At 38.3% G+C, this 16,395-nt stretch overlaps 1 protein-coding gene across 1 annotated transcript in view; it reads right to left on the reverse strand.

Moving 5' to 3' along the window:
- The window catches only part of SYNE1 (spectrin repeat containing nuclear envelope protein 1), a 310,078-nt gene that overhangs the window by 106,197 nt on the left and 187,486 nt on the right, over positions 1-16,395 (reverse strand). The window contains exons 81-90 of the mRNA XM_086745962.1: positions 15,643-15,905; positions 14,618-14,783; positions 13,860-14,015; positions 13,582-13,734; positions 11,264-11,446; positions 9,593-9,730; positions 8,056-8,241; positions 5,565-5,687; positions 2,718-2,900; positions 259-402 (exon numbers count right to left, since the gene is read on the reverse strand). Coding sequence (XP_086602088.1) covers positions 259-402; positions 2,718-2,900; positions 5,565-5,687; positions 8,056-8,241; positions 9,593-9,730; positions 11,264-11,446; positions 13,582-13,734; positions 13,860-14,015; positions 14,618-14,783; positions 15,643-15,905 — 1,695 coding nt within the window. The remainder of the gene's footprint in view (positions 1-258; positions 403-2,717; positions 2,901-5,564; positions 5,688-8,055; positions 8,242-9,592; positions 9,731-11,263; positions 11,447-13,581; positions 13,735-13,859; positions 14,016-14,617; positions 14,784-15,642; positions 15,906-16,395) is intronic.

Genomic DNA, 16,395 nt, shown 5'->3' on the forward strand with positions numbered 1-16,395 from the left:
CCCAAGAAATAACTGTCCCTTAACAATGCCATTTTGTTTGTTTTAACATTGCCTGGAGATTAAGACACATTTAAGTGAATAAACAAATGCATATGGCACACACTATCAATAGCATGAGTCTCCTATCTGGTATTAAGTTTGTCTGCTCAGCTAGCCTCAAGCAAGTCTGAAAAGCTAATTTCTGACAGCTGCTTATGAGAAGTTTTTTTTTGGTCAATGAGCTGCCATTGAGTCCATGTTGCATTTTGGCTCTCCTACCTCATGATGTGAAATCTGGACCTGGAGTTCCTGGATGTTAGTGGTTGCTACTGGCTTGTCTTGGATCTCACGATGGGCGCTCTCTATCATTTGCTGTAAATGTTTCATTTCTTGCTCATATTGCTCATACTGAACCACTGCTTCCTAGAGAGGGAAAAAGAATATTGAGTTATCTACATGAAAATAAATATTTACTTAGTCCAAACATGACTGATCTCCCTTCTGAAGTGGAGCAAACTTACATCTATCTGGGACTCTCATCTGGATAAGCAAACTAGGATACAGTCAGGAAAAATCTGTTCAGAAATATTGTCAACTGTAATGAATTCAATGGTTTCCTTTATTTAACTATTTCCAAAACCCAGTTCATATGATTTTTAAGCTATCCAATATGAGGGCTAGAACTTCTGCTTCCAACAAGTACCTGCACCAAACAAACCCACCAAAAGAAAGCATTGCCTAAACTCACGATTTTACTATAAAGCATTTTCATCTGCTTGTTTCACTTCAACCCTCTATTTTTGAAATGGAAAGACTATATGAAAAAGTTAGATTTTACTGAAAATACAACTGGGAGAGGATTCTGAAGACTGAGTCAGACCATTATCCTACCAGTGTGGTATCAGTTCTTTCTATCAGAGATTAACTAGCAATTTGTCTAACCTGTTTTTTAAATTTTTCAGTGTGACACTGTATCCTTCCTTGTACTTGAGTATCATTAAGTATCCTTAATGACTGAAAGTCTCTTCTGCAATCTAACTTGAGTCTCTGTACTTACACTCAAGGTCACTATGTGTTCTGTCACTAAACAGCAGGAAAGAAAAGCTTATTATCTTCTTTGAAAATACCTTTTACATGTTTAGGTATGAATTAAAACAATTAAACAAAACCTAGCTTTCTTGTATTTAGCAAAACTTGAAAATGCTAATTTAATACACACTGAATAGTTCCAAAATCAGAAAGCAAATACATCATAGAGTCATGGTCTGGGCTGGAAGGGACCTTTAAAGATCATCCAGTCCAACCCCCCTGCAAGGAGCAGAGATGTCTTCATTGGCCTCTTCAGGGATCTGCTGGGCAAAGTACCATTGGATATAGTGCTGGAGGGAAGAGGAGCCCAGGAAAGTTGGTTGATATTCAAGAAGCACCTCCTTCAAGCTCAGGAGCGATGCATCCTAACAAAGAGAAAGTCAGACAAAAATGCCAGGAGGCCTGCATGGATGAACAAGGAGCTCCTGGACCAACTGAAAACAAAGAAAGAAGCCTACAGAGGGTGGAAGCAAGGACAGGGAGCCTGGGAAGAATACAGAGAGACTGTCCAAGCAACCAGAGCTCAGGTAAGGAATGCTAAAGCCCTAACAGAATTAAATCCATCCAGGGAGGTCAAGAGCAACAAAAAAAAAAACTTCTTTAGGTATGTCGGGAACAAAAGGAAGACCAGGGAGAATGTGGGCCCTCTCCAAAAGGGACAGGACACCTGGTTACCCAGGACATGGAGGAGGCTGAGGTACTCAATGACTTTTTTGCCTCATTCTTCACTGGTGAGAGCTCTAGTCACCCAAGTTGCGGAAGGCAAAAGCATAGACTGGGAGAATGAAGAACTGCCCACTGTAGCAGAAGAGCAGGTTCAAGAACATCTAAAGAACCTGAAGGTGCACGAGTTCATGGGACCTGATGAGATGCATCCGCAGGTCCTGAGGGAATTCAGGTGAAGTTGCCAAGCCACTGTCCATCATATTTGAATAAACAATGGCAGTCTGGTGTGGTTCCTGATGACTGGAAAAGGTGTAACACAACCTCCATTTTTAAGAAGGGGAACAAGGAAGACCCAGGGAACTACAGGCTGGTCAGCTGGTCAGTCTCACCTCTGTGCCTGGCAAGGTCGTGGAGCAGATCCTCCTGGAAACCATGGTAAGGCACATGGAAAATGAGGAGGTGATTGGTGACAGCTTACATGGCTTCGCTAAGGACAAATCATGCCTGACCAATTTGGTGGCCTTCTGTGACAGGGTTACAGTACTGGTGGACAAGGGACGACCAACTGACATCATCTACCTGGACTTGTGCAAAGCATTTGACACTGTCCCAAACTATTCTATGATTCTACATACATATTTTTACAAGCAATTGATATTATAATGCTATATTAATTTCATTAAGTGATTACATACCTATAAAATTAACCTGCATACAGTTGTATATTAGCTATTTGTCTAGGTAATCCTAGCAGCGTTACACAAAACATAGCAAGATCAAGATCAAGAACTGAGATGACAGTCTGATGAGTAAATCAACTAACACACGGAGTCAGAAATGACTGAACCATAGTGGGGAACTTCCTAATTGCACTACACAGAAGAGAGGGATGCACAGGGGTAAGAAATTCTCTGTTTCCATCACAATTAATACGGCATTGTTCAATTTACTCAGAGTAATTCATGGGATGGAGTTGCACTTGCCTGCATGATGTTGCACTGCTGAATGGCAGTGTGCTGCAGGCGGCTGGCCTCCTCCTGGAGCCGGAGGGCACTGTGGCACATTGGCAGGCTGGTTATTACCTCTTCAGGAATCCTCAAGGCACTCTGACAGACTTGTACTGCGTGAACCTTTGGCTTCAGTGACTCCATTTCAGACAACAGATGCTAGAAACAAAGTCAATGCCACAATAAGCCAGTTTTGCAAAACTCCCAAAGTATTTGATGCAGCAGAAGAAAAATAACGATGAGTTCAAGCACAAAAACAAACAACAAATTTGATTATGTTTTCTAAATTGAATATAATCAGGACACACTTTGTCTGGATTTGTTCATTCTGAAATGAGCACTCTTTTAAATATTAGTTAAGCAAAATCTCATATAACAGGAATAAAAATAATTCATTAAGAAGCATAGTATGTATTTCTAAGTGTCTAAGTACAAAAATATTTGTTTTAATCTATTTGAGAAAAACAAAAAAAAAAAACTTTAAAAAAATCCACAAGTCAGTAGCATAAGAGTCATTTATGTATACAAACATTTTAATGTTAAAATGCCAGTGGAACTCCCTGCTGAGACACAGAAGCACATTTTCAAACCACCAAATGAATCCTGTTGTGCTCACAGCCTTCCTCTGAAAATACAAACCATGGCTGAAAATGTCGCTTAAAATTCAAAACACAATCAGAAAAAACACACAGCTACATAGACATCTTTTCCTTTGAATAATCACGCACTGGATGCCTTTGTTAATAGTCTCCACTTCATTCACAATGAATGAAGTGTCTCAAACTGTCTGTTCATACGTACGAGAAGGGTCTAAATGCAATGACTGAAGGATAGATTTGATCAGCATTCTTTTCATCTTCACTGGGAATTTTAATGTATTCAACAACAGAAAAACAATTTGAAAAAAAAAAAAGAAAAAGGCAATGATGAAAAAGGCCTTAGCACATCAGAAAAAGATGGTAAGTTCAATAGATAAAAGTCAGCTAGAAAATGTACGTGGCAAACAGGGATAGAGAGACTGGTGTCTGCCTTTTATACCATATGTAGAAAGATGGCTCAGTGGGTACGAAGAAGCATACTGATGAGAGGATGGCGGTTTGCTCTTTATTTCTGTGCCTTCATAACATATGGCGGATAATCTAACCAAAGATTTAGTACAATGATCTATTCCTCGGACATCACTGGTGAGGCCTCTCTCCCTCTAGCAGGCCCCACGCTGCTGGCAAAGGGTGCCTTTATTGTGGAACCAGCACCTGGGGTACCCCGGGGGCTGCATGCCAGCCAGGCACTCTCTGAGACCCCTTCGCTGGTCTGGCGAAACATGTGGGCATGTTTCTGTACAAAAGAAAGTCATACTGTGAGACCTGCTAGAGCCAGGACCAAGAGCACACATCAACAATAGTGTAAGCTCTATATTCCTTTACTCTTACTCTGGGTTGTGAGTTTCACTTACAATCTTCAATGCCATATTCTGAAATCTGGCTGCAAGTTCCTAGAATAAAGACTGCATATTTTACTCAAGAGAGAAAGCTCTGCACATTTACCTTTTATCCATATGTTTTGCTGCAGATTTTAATCCTAAAGTGGACCTGCTGACATTTAGTTTTCACTGTCAGACTAGGACAGTTAAATCTTAGTATTAGCTTGCAGAAAAAAAAAAAAAACAAACATTTCTTAAGCATCTCAGAAAGCTATAACTTGGGTTATTTTTCTTCTTGTGAGTGTGTAGGTTTTGGCTGGGGCAGAGTGAATTTTCTTCATAGTAGCTAGTATGGGGCTATGTTTTGGGTTTGTGCTGGAAACTGTTGATAACACAGCGATATTTTAATTACTGCTGAGCAGTGCTTACACAGTATCAAGGTATTTCTGCTTCATACACCACCCCACCAGCGAGTAGGCTGGGGGTGTACAAGATGTTGGGAGGGGACACAGCCAGGACAGCTGACCCCAACTGACCATACTGTTTGACATCATTCTCAGCATGTAAAGCTGGGGGAAGAAGAAGGAAAGGGGGGACAGTTGAAGTGATGGTGTTTGTCCTCAGAAGTAACTGTTACACCTGATGGAGCCCTGCTTTTCCGGAGATAGCTGAACACCTGCCTGCTGATGGGAATACAGAATTAATTCCTTAGTTTGCTTTGCTTGTGTGCGTGGCTTTTCCTTTATTTATTAAGCCATCTTTATCTCAACCCATGAGTTTTCTCATTTTTACTCTTTTGATTCTCTTCCTCACCCCACCAGGGTGGTGTGAGCAGCAGCTGTGTGGTGCTTAGATGCTAGCTGGGTTTAAATCATGACAATGAGATAGAAATCAAAAATAACAAATTGACAAATCTCTGTAGTAGGCCAAGTGCAATATAGAAAGCAGCAATATCTTATGGAAGTAATTCAGCTAAACATACAAGTGACAGGGCTTAAGGAAAGCCCAACTTTCTCTTAGATTTCCACTGACTATCCCATTGCGTTTCTATCTGTAAAACGGTGACAACAATCCTGACTTCCTTTTAAGTACTTTAAGAATCTGTTGATGAAAAGTACTGCATAAGAAATGAGCTTTATTATTATTAATAATAATAATATGAAATAAACTTTGATTGAATGCACATATCTCAGAATTGCATCAACCTAAGAACAAGAATATGCTTCAACAATTCCCTTTGAGAGAATGATTTTTCCTATTCCATCCCTTATTCCCTTGGCAGTAACTTGCAGCTAGACTCTGAAATAATGACCAACTTAAGAAACACCACAATTGGTCTCACCAACATTCATTGTTCTTTGTGCAAGCTCGAACTACTCAAGTGTGAGGTCCTGGCCTTTTACCTGTCTATGAGAAAGTTGCTCTTTCAAGCTCAAATGCCCAAGCTCTGGAGAGGTCAGTGTGGCCTGGGCTTGCTCCAGAGCAGCCTGCAGGGCTCTCAGCTCAACTTCAAATTTCTTCATGTCCTGTAACACAACAGATTGGATTCAGGGATGAATAAAAAGGAAAAAAAAAAAAAATCACTATAAATATATCTGTCTGGATGTTGTAGCTATGGCTCTTACATACAGCATCAAAACTAATTCACAGTTTTAACAATGAATTCTAAATGTTTATAATATTGGATAAAAACATCAGTAACATAACAAGTCTAGAAAAAGATATCTCAAAGCCAGAGTTATTATTTTTAAGTATTTCCTCAATCTCAAATACAGCATCTACTTTATAAAGCTAATTTCATAAAGTTCGAGGCCTAGAAAGGAACTCAAGATGTCCTCCGGTCACCTTCCTGCAATAAGACAGGATATAACTGTCTTCTCTTTACAGATTTTTCTTAAAGACCTACAGACAACATATTTCATTGTTTCAGCGCTCTTTTTTTTGGCAGAAAGTTTTTTCTGATTGTCTGACATGAAGCTATCTTTTGTTGCAATTTCAATCCTCTACTTACTATCCCAGTAAAACAGACATGAAGAAAAAATTGTTTTATTCTCACTGAAGACATCATACATTAGGTTATTTTCTACAAATTTATATATATATCACAAATATCACTCTCTTCTCTCTCCAGTTGGTCCACATCTTTCTTCAAGTGCAAAACTGGACACAGCTAAAACCTCACCAGTAGAACAAAAGGACTACTTCACATAACTTAGAATTATATAGTATATTTTCTGCATAGTGTTGGGATTTTTTATGATGATGTGACATTATTCACTCATTTTTCCATGATTTGCATTATTAAACTTAAGTTCTTTCAACACGGTGCCTCAAGTCAGTAGTTCCTCATTCAGATACATCTCTGGTTCTTCCTGTTAAAGCGTAATATTTGTCCCTGTCCCTATTGAAGAGTAGCCTAATTTTTTCTCAGGTAGTCCCTGTACATTTGGTGTTGTGTCAAAGCATCCCTAAAGCCAAAATCTCTAAACCACCATCCAGCTCATTAATGAAAATACTGAATAGTACCAGATCCAAGGGAGAACCCTGCAAAACCCTACTTGATGTATCCCTTCTTTTGGGCTGTGAACCACTGATAATTATACACCAGGTAGAATTTCTAGCCAGCTTTACATCTATCTATTGTATTTTCAACTAGATAAGCTTATTAACTTTGTTAATATCATGTGAAATATTAATAAAGTCAAGATGTATGACATACTGTACATTTATCTACAAAGCCTATTACTTTCACATTAAATTAGACACTTCTGATATTTTCTTTCTTCACAAATCTATGTTGCCTTCTATTTATCTTCATGTTTTCTTGTAATAATTTACAAATAGTTTATTTAATTGTTCCAGTGTTTCTCTGAGAACTGAAGCTAGTAAGTTTCACTTCTACTACGCTTACTTGTATGCAAAGCTCTGGTTAGTTCCATGAAAAATAAATAAATAAAAATAATAAAAGCCTTCAGAGCGTAACCTCTCTGTTACACTGTTAGGGCTGCAGAATTTCTGCTGTGTCTTATAAATCTTGTGAAATAACAGTCATATGTGCAGAAGGACCATTTTTAACCTTTGCTGTGATTGTCCTAACAATTGGTGACAGTCTATTCTCTTAAGTTACCTTTAGGTATTTTCCTATTTAGTACTGTGTAACTGTAGCAGGTGACAGCAGAAGAACCCCAATAAATATACTAATTATACCAGTCCAATATTCCTTTTTTTTCCTGAATTATTGTATCAATTAAAAAAAAAAAAGAAGAAAAAAGAAAGTAAGTTTTCTTGCCCTGAAGGTAAGAGCAAGTAGAAAAGACTTCCATACATCTCCCTGTGTCTTGCACCAGTTTACCATGCCCTGGGGCATTACGTAGGCATAACACGCATTTACATTAACAATAAGCGCATACGGAATAGCCACACAAGAATGCCAGGGACTTGAAAAAGCATGTTCATTCTTTTAATTGCACTCCCTTGTAGAGGTAGGTCTTACATTACGGAATCCTGGTCTGGTCCAGTACTGATCTGAATTAATAGATAACAGGCTTTAGATATCTTTTAAGAGAAAAATAAAAGGAAATAGCACACTGTAAGTGCCAACACAAACACTTTTCAAGTATCTAAACACAGGTGCTCAGCATCATTTGAGACACACCATGGTCCCCAATACATCCACCCAGAATGGGCAGATATGACAGGACTTGCAGGAATCCTGTCTCCATCTGGAACAGCACCTGAATTCAGTATCTAAAACAGCACAAGACATCAGACTTTAGACAACACAATCATGTCCTTTATAGACCACAGATAATCTGCACTGCTAATAGCCTCAGCAACATGATACACACACTGCCCTAGCTGACAGATAGCATTAGAAAAACTGCTTTCATATACCTTGGCAGCATCTTGGAGATTTGGTAGCCGCATTTTGATAACTTGCTGTAACTCCTCTGTCCGCCGCCCCAGTTCCAGCACTTGCTGTGACATTCCTTCAGTACAGTACACACTTGCCAGATACTCAATCCTCTCACTCATGGCCTCAAGATCACCATGAATCTCTCCGGACTCATCAAGCATAGTCTAGATGGAGATATGAAGAAACTGAATGCCAGAGTTGAGCTTCAAGTTAAACATATCTTTAAATACATTCCTGTTCTGCAAACTCCTAAATTTTTACACACGTGTAAGCATATGATTAAGTTCTACTGACTTCCTGTAAGGCTTTGGCAATATGCTTAATTCTGAGCGTATGCTGAAGTGCTTCAGCTTATGGAGAATGGAAACAGAGTAAGTCACGAAGCCTCAGCAACTGTACTTACCAACACATGCATTTTAGTGTTTTGCTATATACACTTGCCTGTAGAAATATAAAATACACAATCTATGGATAGGATTTATTCTGGAAGCCTGTTGTTCCTAACAGGAAGCATGAGGAAGCACTTGGATGCAGTATTATAGCAGGGCAGCAGTCATTAATGCTGCCTAAAATATATCTACTGAAGTATTCTGTGGGACAGCATTGGTTAAGCCTGTATCCTCATTGACTTGAAGCAGGGAAAAAGCCATAGCAAAAACAAACCAGAAATGCTATCTCCCAGCTATCCTCAAGATAAATTGCCTAGAGGTTCCTATTCAGAATAAGAAACTATGACATACTGCATTGCCCCAATGTAAGTAAATGCAGCTGACAATTAACTAACGTTACATACATAATTAATGCAGTCTTATCTGAGCATTAGTAAGACACGATCATTTTATGATCCTTTGAATTGTTTCACATGGTCATGTAACACTGGGCAAGCCTGAACCTTATCAAACTGCTCCACCAATTGCACACTTGCACACTCCACACAGACACACATAGAACAAATTGCACCGTCACAGGGACAGCAAAACACTCTGATGAGAGATGTTCAGGAAGCAACGGGAAGAAACTCATCCATTGCGTATCAGTCTGAGAACATTTGGTGTGAAACTCATCAGATGTGAACAAAGACTATTCCAGTTCAGTGTAAAGGGGAAAGGAAAAAAAAAACCAAACCCAACAAACTGAAAATTGTGTTTGGTTAACTAAAACTTCAGAGGAATATCAGCTGCAACGAGGCACTCAGTGTGGTAGAATCACAGTGTACGGACACACTATTCAGTCAAAAGCTACTCTGAAGCCAATGTACTTGAGTAAAAACGGAGATCAACTTTGAATCATGTAGGTTTTATTCAACAATATCTCTTAATTCCAGCCTTCAAAACAATTGTCCAAAACAAATCAATCCTATTTAAGACTTGGAAGAATAGTCAAAGAAACCTATCATTTTAAGACTTTTTTTCTTCAAGGAAAAGAGGCAAAAAAGGTGTAGAAAATAAAAATTCACTGCTTAGAAAATAACTTCGTTTATACACTCCTTTTAAATTTCATAGCTCATATAATCACCTGGTAGGCTTTAAACTGATCACGAAGCTGAAAGGAAGAATTCCACGTTATACTACCGTGCACTAGGATATTTGCTTTCTCAATCCATTTCAATATGAACTCCAGCATCTCATTGTATTCTTCCAAGTGTGAAGCAGCCTGGATATAAAGGAAAAATCCACTTAAGCCTAAGATGTAATTCTGTATAGCTCTTAGAGAATGATAAAATTAATTTTATTTCATTTACTCTTTTTAACTCGGGGATTGTTTTAACAACTTTTCCTTACTATGTTGAACATAATTTAATTACTTCTGTATTTATGGAGTTAAAATAGGTCTGCTTCCAGCAACAAGCGTATCTATTTCAGGGGAAAAAAGGCACTATAAGAATGTAGGTCACACCGGGAGAGTGCACTGATGCTCAAATATATCCCTAGTGGGTATGCTTCCTGAAGATATTTCAGTCTCACACGTAAGTTCCAAAATATCTTCTTGCTCAGTTTGTGGCTCACTGCAAGCCTCCTTGACGTCATTTCTTATTTTTCTTCATGTATTTCCATATCATCCCCCAAATCACCTTTTTTTTTTTTTTAAAACCTGCTTTGTTCACTCAGTCTGTCATATTTCCAAAATGAGAGGTGTTGCACTCTTTTCAAAATACAGGACAAAAGCTCTGCTTTTCATTCATCCAATTTCTATTTAGCAAAGTACTCTTTAGTTCCAATTTTCTTCTCACTTAGCAGGAGTAATTTCACTGATTTTCTTGCATTTGTCCTGTATGAAGGATGGATCAAATCCTAGGCAACTGAACTGTATTTGCATGCAATTTTCCTTACCTATCATTTGGTATAATAGGAAGTGGATTTCTTGGTGCTGAACAAAAATATCCTAATGGTTAAATCCCTTCACCAAGTGCCTTTGACTGAACTCTTACTTTGACAGTAATTTTCTATCTCTTTTTAAAAAAAAATTTCTGAGAGGAAACTGAAACGAACATCATGAAACAGTTATCTTTTCCAAGCCTTACAGAAGCTTCTGTATGCATGCAGAAAAGATAACTCAATTTATGAGGGTATTGATGGCAGAACCATTGAAAATCCATTACTTTGTTTTCAGCTACACTTTTGGGGGATAACAATAATTAGCAAAAATACATAAGAAAGTTACAGGGACTTTGAACTGCAGGGGAAGCATCTTTATGAAGCTGAAATGTTGCATAAATGTTATGCATCATCAGAGTCATCATGTCTGGGGTTTTCTATTGAATCTACAAAGCATATCCACCCTCTATAGATTGTGACTACAGGAAAACAATTATTTTTTTTTTTTTTTTTCAGTAAAGCTGCAGATATAGGTAATGGTGATAAAACAGAGACCCCGAAAAGTACAATGAGATAATTTTTCCTAGCATGCTATTGTTTGTGGGAAGGTCTATAATCTTCTCGGGGCACCAAAGGAACTGACTAGCAGATGATTCATGGAACAGGATGTTAAAGCAGCATCACAGAATTATTCCACTCTCCTGATCTGATCTGCTGTGCTTCTCTCTGAGGTATGATGCAAGCCCTGACTAGTAATAGGCAGATGTGCCAAGGGATGCCCCCTCTTGTATAACTACAGGAAAATAAATGACAAGTTTGCATGCTCCTTCTGCTTCCGAAAGGAAGCAGCAGAAAGGATTTGAGATCATACCTGACTGAGCCTGGCTGCTCTGTTCTCAGCCTGCCGTATAGTCTGTTGGTGCAATGCAGTGAGCTTCCCTATCCTGTTAGCCAGCTGCTTAGCCAGCAGTACATTCTGCTCTGCAAAGTCCTGGACTGATGCATCTAATTCCAACAGCTTTATATTGCAGCTGTCCAACTCTTCACCGAGGATCTAGACAGAAAAACAAGAAAATCAGTGATCCACGAAGTGTTAGCTTTCTGGTTGATTATTTCTAGTCCAACTTGCAATTTTTATACCCTATCCAAAGTCTCTATAGTTTCTTCTATTTTTATTCTGGCTGGAAACCTACAATATTTGTCAAAGCAGGAAGGCAGAACAGCAGGATGTTTGGTCATCTCTTGAATGTGTGCGGTTATTCTTTCTTCTCTGACTTCCTGACAGCAAAAGACTGAGTCACTTCAGAGTGACATTAACTGTTCCTGGCCACCTTTCTGTGCTTGTTTTTGAAATGAATAGTCAGCATGCATTGCCACAACAAGGATTTTTACTTATTGGAAATGAGTTTCATTTTGTTCCTGTCTTAGAATATAACCTTAAAAACTCAGAGATATGCAATTACTCTCTAGTGCATTAGAAAAACTTTCATTTTCATATGAAAATTGCATTCTCATAGCTTGATCTTGACACAGAAGCAGTCTGGATCATGCTAGACTGTCTCAATGGAAACAGATTTTAAAACAGATTTTTCTTGCTGTAGTTGCAAAGTTTCCAAAAAGTTTAAAAAGGAAACCTAAAAGGTTTTCCATGTTTCTCATAGATTGATAACACACTTACGGACTACAGTTTCTTGGGAAAGGGACATGGGTTTTTTTTTTCGTATTTGGTTTTTATACCTAAAGTGTTAACGATTCATTGTTTTTGTAATATAAATAAGTCTCATCAAACACTCTAGCCCCTTTCCAATTATTTTTAGAAACTGAAATTGCAATCATCAGACAAAAATTGATTCAGAACACTGCTCCAGCTACAGGGGCTTCAAGAAATTACTTCAAGCTCTTCCAGCTAGGGCTGTCCTTGCAGACAGAGTGTAAGTTACGATCAACTGTTGTGATAAACAAATATTATTCAATGAACAGTAGCATGACTTAGTGACATAACTGTTCACATGTAGACACAAACACAGATATTGAACTACTCATCCAAATACAAAGACACACATATTTCAGGCAGGCATAAAATCTCTACTATAGAAACAAAGCAGAATTTATATGCTGTTTAAAAGTGAGGGAAGGATCCATTTGACTTGAGTCACATGGTTTTAAAACAGATCTTTATTTTTCACAATCCGTTTCAAGATTATTATAAAAATATTTACTGCTATAATCAAAGCCAACCCAATCTCAGCAGTATCAGCTGAACACTGACATAAATGCAGTTGAGGGAACTTTACTAAATCTCCACTGACAGAGAGATTTCGTCTATGCAACAAGGGGAAAGGACATTTCACTGGCTTTCTGCTTAATTATTGGGATCAAAGAGATGCACCAGTTTTAATGGGATATATTTCAGTAACATCTTCAGCAAAGCAAATGGTACTTTGGAACATATTGAGAGCAACTCATGAAAATAAACAGGTAATTTTTGACATGCCAGACATGCCAAATTTTCTCCTATTTGGTATGCTTTGCTTACTTTCAGACAGCAACTTGGTCAAGTTTATCTTTGACTAGGTAAAAAACCATCCAAACCAAACAAAGCCCACCCTCAACCAACTCAATCCATCCCTCCCCCTCAAAAAATTCCCTACTCTCATATGATAATCTTAAGTTGGCCATTACACCTCAGTACAGGTAAGCTTTTCTGAGTACGGTAGATACCTAAGATTAAGAAAACCTACAAAACCAATGAAGAGTCCTTTGCATTACCCTTAACTGCATCAGTAGTTCTTTACATCATTATTGCACCAACTACTACTACTACGAAGTAAAATTCTATTTATCACAAGTAAAGCTGCACTGTAAAGAGTGGTCTTTTCAGTACCGACTGGGACAAGGAGCAATCTGGAAGCCTCTTGGGCTTTCCCAGATTGCAATCATACTCATTTAGAGGCAAGAGCATAACTTTGTCCATCTGACTTGCTTTCACTCTCAGCTGCTCACTCAAGTCCCTGTATAGGCTAGTTTGCAAAGAATATAATTTTTAACAATCTCATCTCTCCATTCTTCTGTTGGACCCCATTAACAAATGCCCCATGCAAGTCTTCACAAATAAAACTTTGATATGAAGTGAATGTCCCAATTCAGAAGAAGTTACGGTGTATCCAAATAAGGGAAGCCTTGTCTTACCTTTTGTTCAAGTTTAGCTTGTTCTATATCATTTGTTTTCTTTTTCAGTTTGGAAAGAATGGCATTTAGTTCATTTGCTATCCCCTGGATTTTCTCATCAAACTCTTGATTCAATGTTTTGATCCGCTGAATTTCTTTTTCTTTAGTTTGAATCTGCCAACAATAAAAATTAAATTCAGTAACCAGAAATCTCTCCTCCTGAAAGGAAATTAACTTTCATTTAACTTACTTTAATGTAAAGGAAGAAGGTAATAAACCCACTCTACTCTATGCTTTACCTGATCTTGTACAGTTACAAGGGCCAGTCCAACTTCTGCTAAATGAAGGGAGAGTTCAGAAGGCAAAATGGTATAAAGCCCCAAGTACTTATTCTGCTGCTGTTCAGCCATTTTTTCAACAGTCTGGCGATGAGTAGTTACTTCACCAAGGAGAGACTAATGACAGTAAAAAAACAGTTTTGTTAAGAACAACGGAAAAATACATGCCTGTGTAAACTTAGGAAATGCAGACATCATGCAGCTTGCAACATTGCTTTCAAATTTTTCTTTAATTAGTTCACTAAAAAGAAATGTATCTTGGGATTCACTGGATTCTCATTTATGACTGTGTCCCCAGCCCTCTGTTGCCGTGTGGCCACACGTATATAGAAAATGTCAAGTTTTCAGCACCTCCAGTGAAGTTAGTTTATTTTATTTTGTTGCTTCCCTCCCTCTCTGCCCAAACTGTTAGGATAGAAAAGAAACGCCATATTCTGTCCACTGACATTCTATTGTTCCCCACATTTCAGATGAGAGAAGAAAAAAAATAAAAATCACTAAACGATATGCTAGGTTCCTTAAAATTCATAAATGCAAATACTGAAATATATCTTAAATATCTTTAAAATAAGGTATTACAGCCCAGCAGCTACTTCATGCTTTATGAATTTGTCTGGTGGTTTACTCAAAAACTAATGAATACTGTCTAATTTGAATTAGTGGTGCTTTTTGAACTTATTAACTCAGTAGCAGATTAGAAACTGACAGATTTAATATACCTGCAACTCCTGAAGCTGAGTATCCACTTCCACATTAGGGCTTAATAAATATTCTTTTGTTTCTTGGATCCAGAACTTTACAATATTAAGCTTTGCCTCAACCTCCTCACGCTCCTTCAGCTCCTGTTTGACCATCTTCACACCTTTTTTCACTTTCTGTTGCATACTTCAGAAACAAAGAAACAATAACTATTTGTGAAGAATTAAGCAATGTCTAAAAACATTGCTTTGTCAAAAATATTGAATAATAAAGATTATGATTGATAGCGCCACATCCAGAGTAATAAAAGGCGGGGCAGTGTTGCAACAGACTACTAAAGCAGCACACTTAAATTTCTGATGTTCATTCTTCAGTTCATTCCTTTTAATTCGCAGTTTTATGTATTTTGACATCATGTGCACAATTGAAGAAACGCAAATGTTTACAATACGGACACCTACATCTGAGCTCATCATCACAGACTGCCCTTATTGTCAGTGGAGGAAGCAGGCAATTTTAGGGCATGACTTAGGATGATTCATCATCATTCTAAAAGACACTCCTAAAATAGATCAGAAAAACTGCATCTTAGACCTGTCTATTTCTCTCCAGTAATTAGAGAATGAGAACTAACCAGTTCAGATACGGATATCTATAATCTAAACCAATGTGAGATGAATTCCACCCTTATTGATGGGATTTGCATTGGCAGAAAACATAGGATAAGGCATGAATCAAAATCAGCTGTAACTTTAATGTAGCTTATACAACTCTTATGTAAGTTAGTATTATTATGCAAAGCAGGAGTATATATTGTAAAATGCATACTCCTGTGGATGGAAATAAAAAATAATGGTAAGAATGTATTTCAAAGTTGATCAAAGATAATTTTAAATTAAACTGATGTTTACTTTAAATACAATAATGAATATTTATTTTAAGCATGGTAATTGTTAATGGTAGCAAAAATGACACAGGAACTTTTATTACTGAATTAATTGTAAGGTATAATTTTTCTAGAGCACCTTTTAAAACATTGCCTTACTTGTGGCATCGATCTTGCATTGCTCTGATCTCTTGCATGACTGGTAGTTCCTCCTGAGACAGAGGCTTTATTTCCACATCCTGAAGCATGCTGACAGCATGCTGTTTGAGCAGGCCCAAAGACGATAGCTGGTGCTCTACCTCCAGAAGGAAACTGCTGTGGTAATCCAGGAGTTCCAGGAGCTCTGTTTTGGATGCTTTTTCTACTGAGCTTTCTGGTAAGCGACCTTGAAGCTGATCTATTGCTATGGTGGCTTTCTGAATCTATGGAAAGAAATGTAGTCTTGGCAATAATGAAATTAAAAAGAAGCTAGCACAATGGATACCAAAAGGTGCTAAACTCAGTGCTGTACATTTAGATGCTGTAAAACACTCATGGTATAGGGCTTGTGCAACAGTCTCTATAGCAGATTGTTCTGGTTTTGTTTAGTGAGGGGGGGCCTAAGGTGGTAGCTTCTGTAGGAAATTGCTAGAAGTCGCTCCCGTTCGTTTAGTGGACTCAGCCGAGCCTAGGGTGGGCCCGCTGCTGGCCAAGGCCAAGCCAATTGGTAGCAGAATGTCCCATGATAACGCCTCTGCGATAACGTATTTAAGAAGGGGAAAAACAAACAAAAAAAAAAAAAAAAAGAGAGAACATGTGGAGCAGAGAGGGGGAGGCGCAGGCCTTGCAGGCCTCACCCTCTGGCCTCCCACCGGGCAGCCGACTGGGCCCAACTCGGCCCGGCCTGGCTGCAAGAAGTGGAGAGGAGATGAG

Source organism: Chlamydotis macqueenii, chromosome 3, assembly GCF_036417535.1.
Source record: "Chlamydotis macqueenii isolate bChlMac1 chromosome 3, bChlMac1.mat, whole genome shotgun sequence".
NCBI lineage: Eukaryota > Metazoa > Chordata > Aves > Otidiformes > Otididae > Chlamydotis > Chlamydotis macqueenii.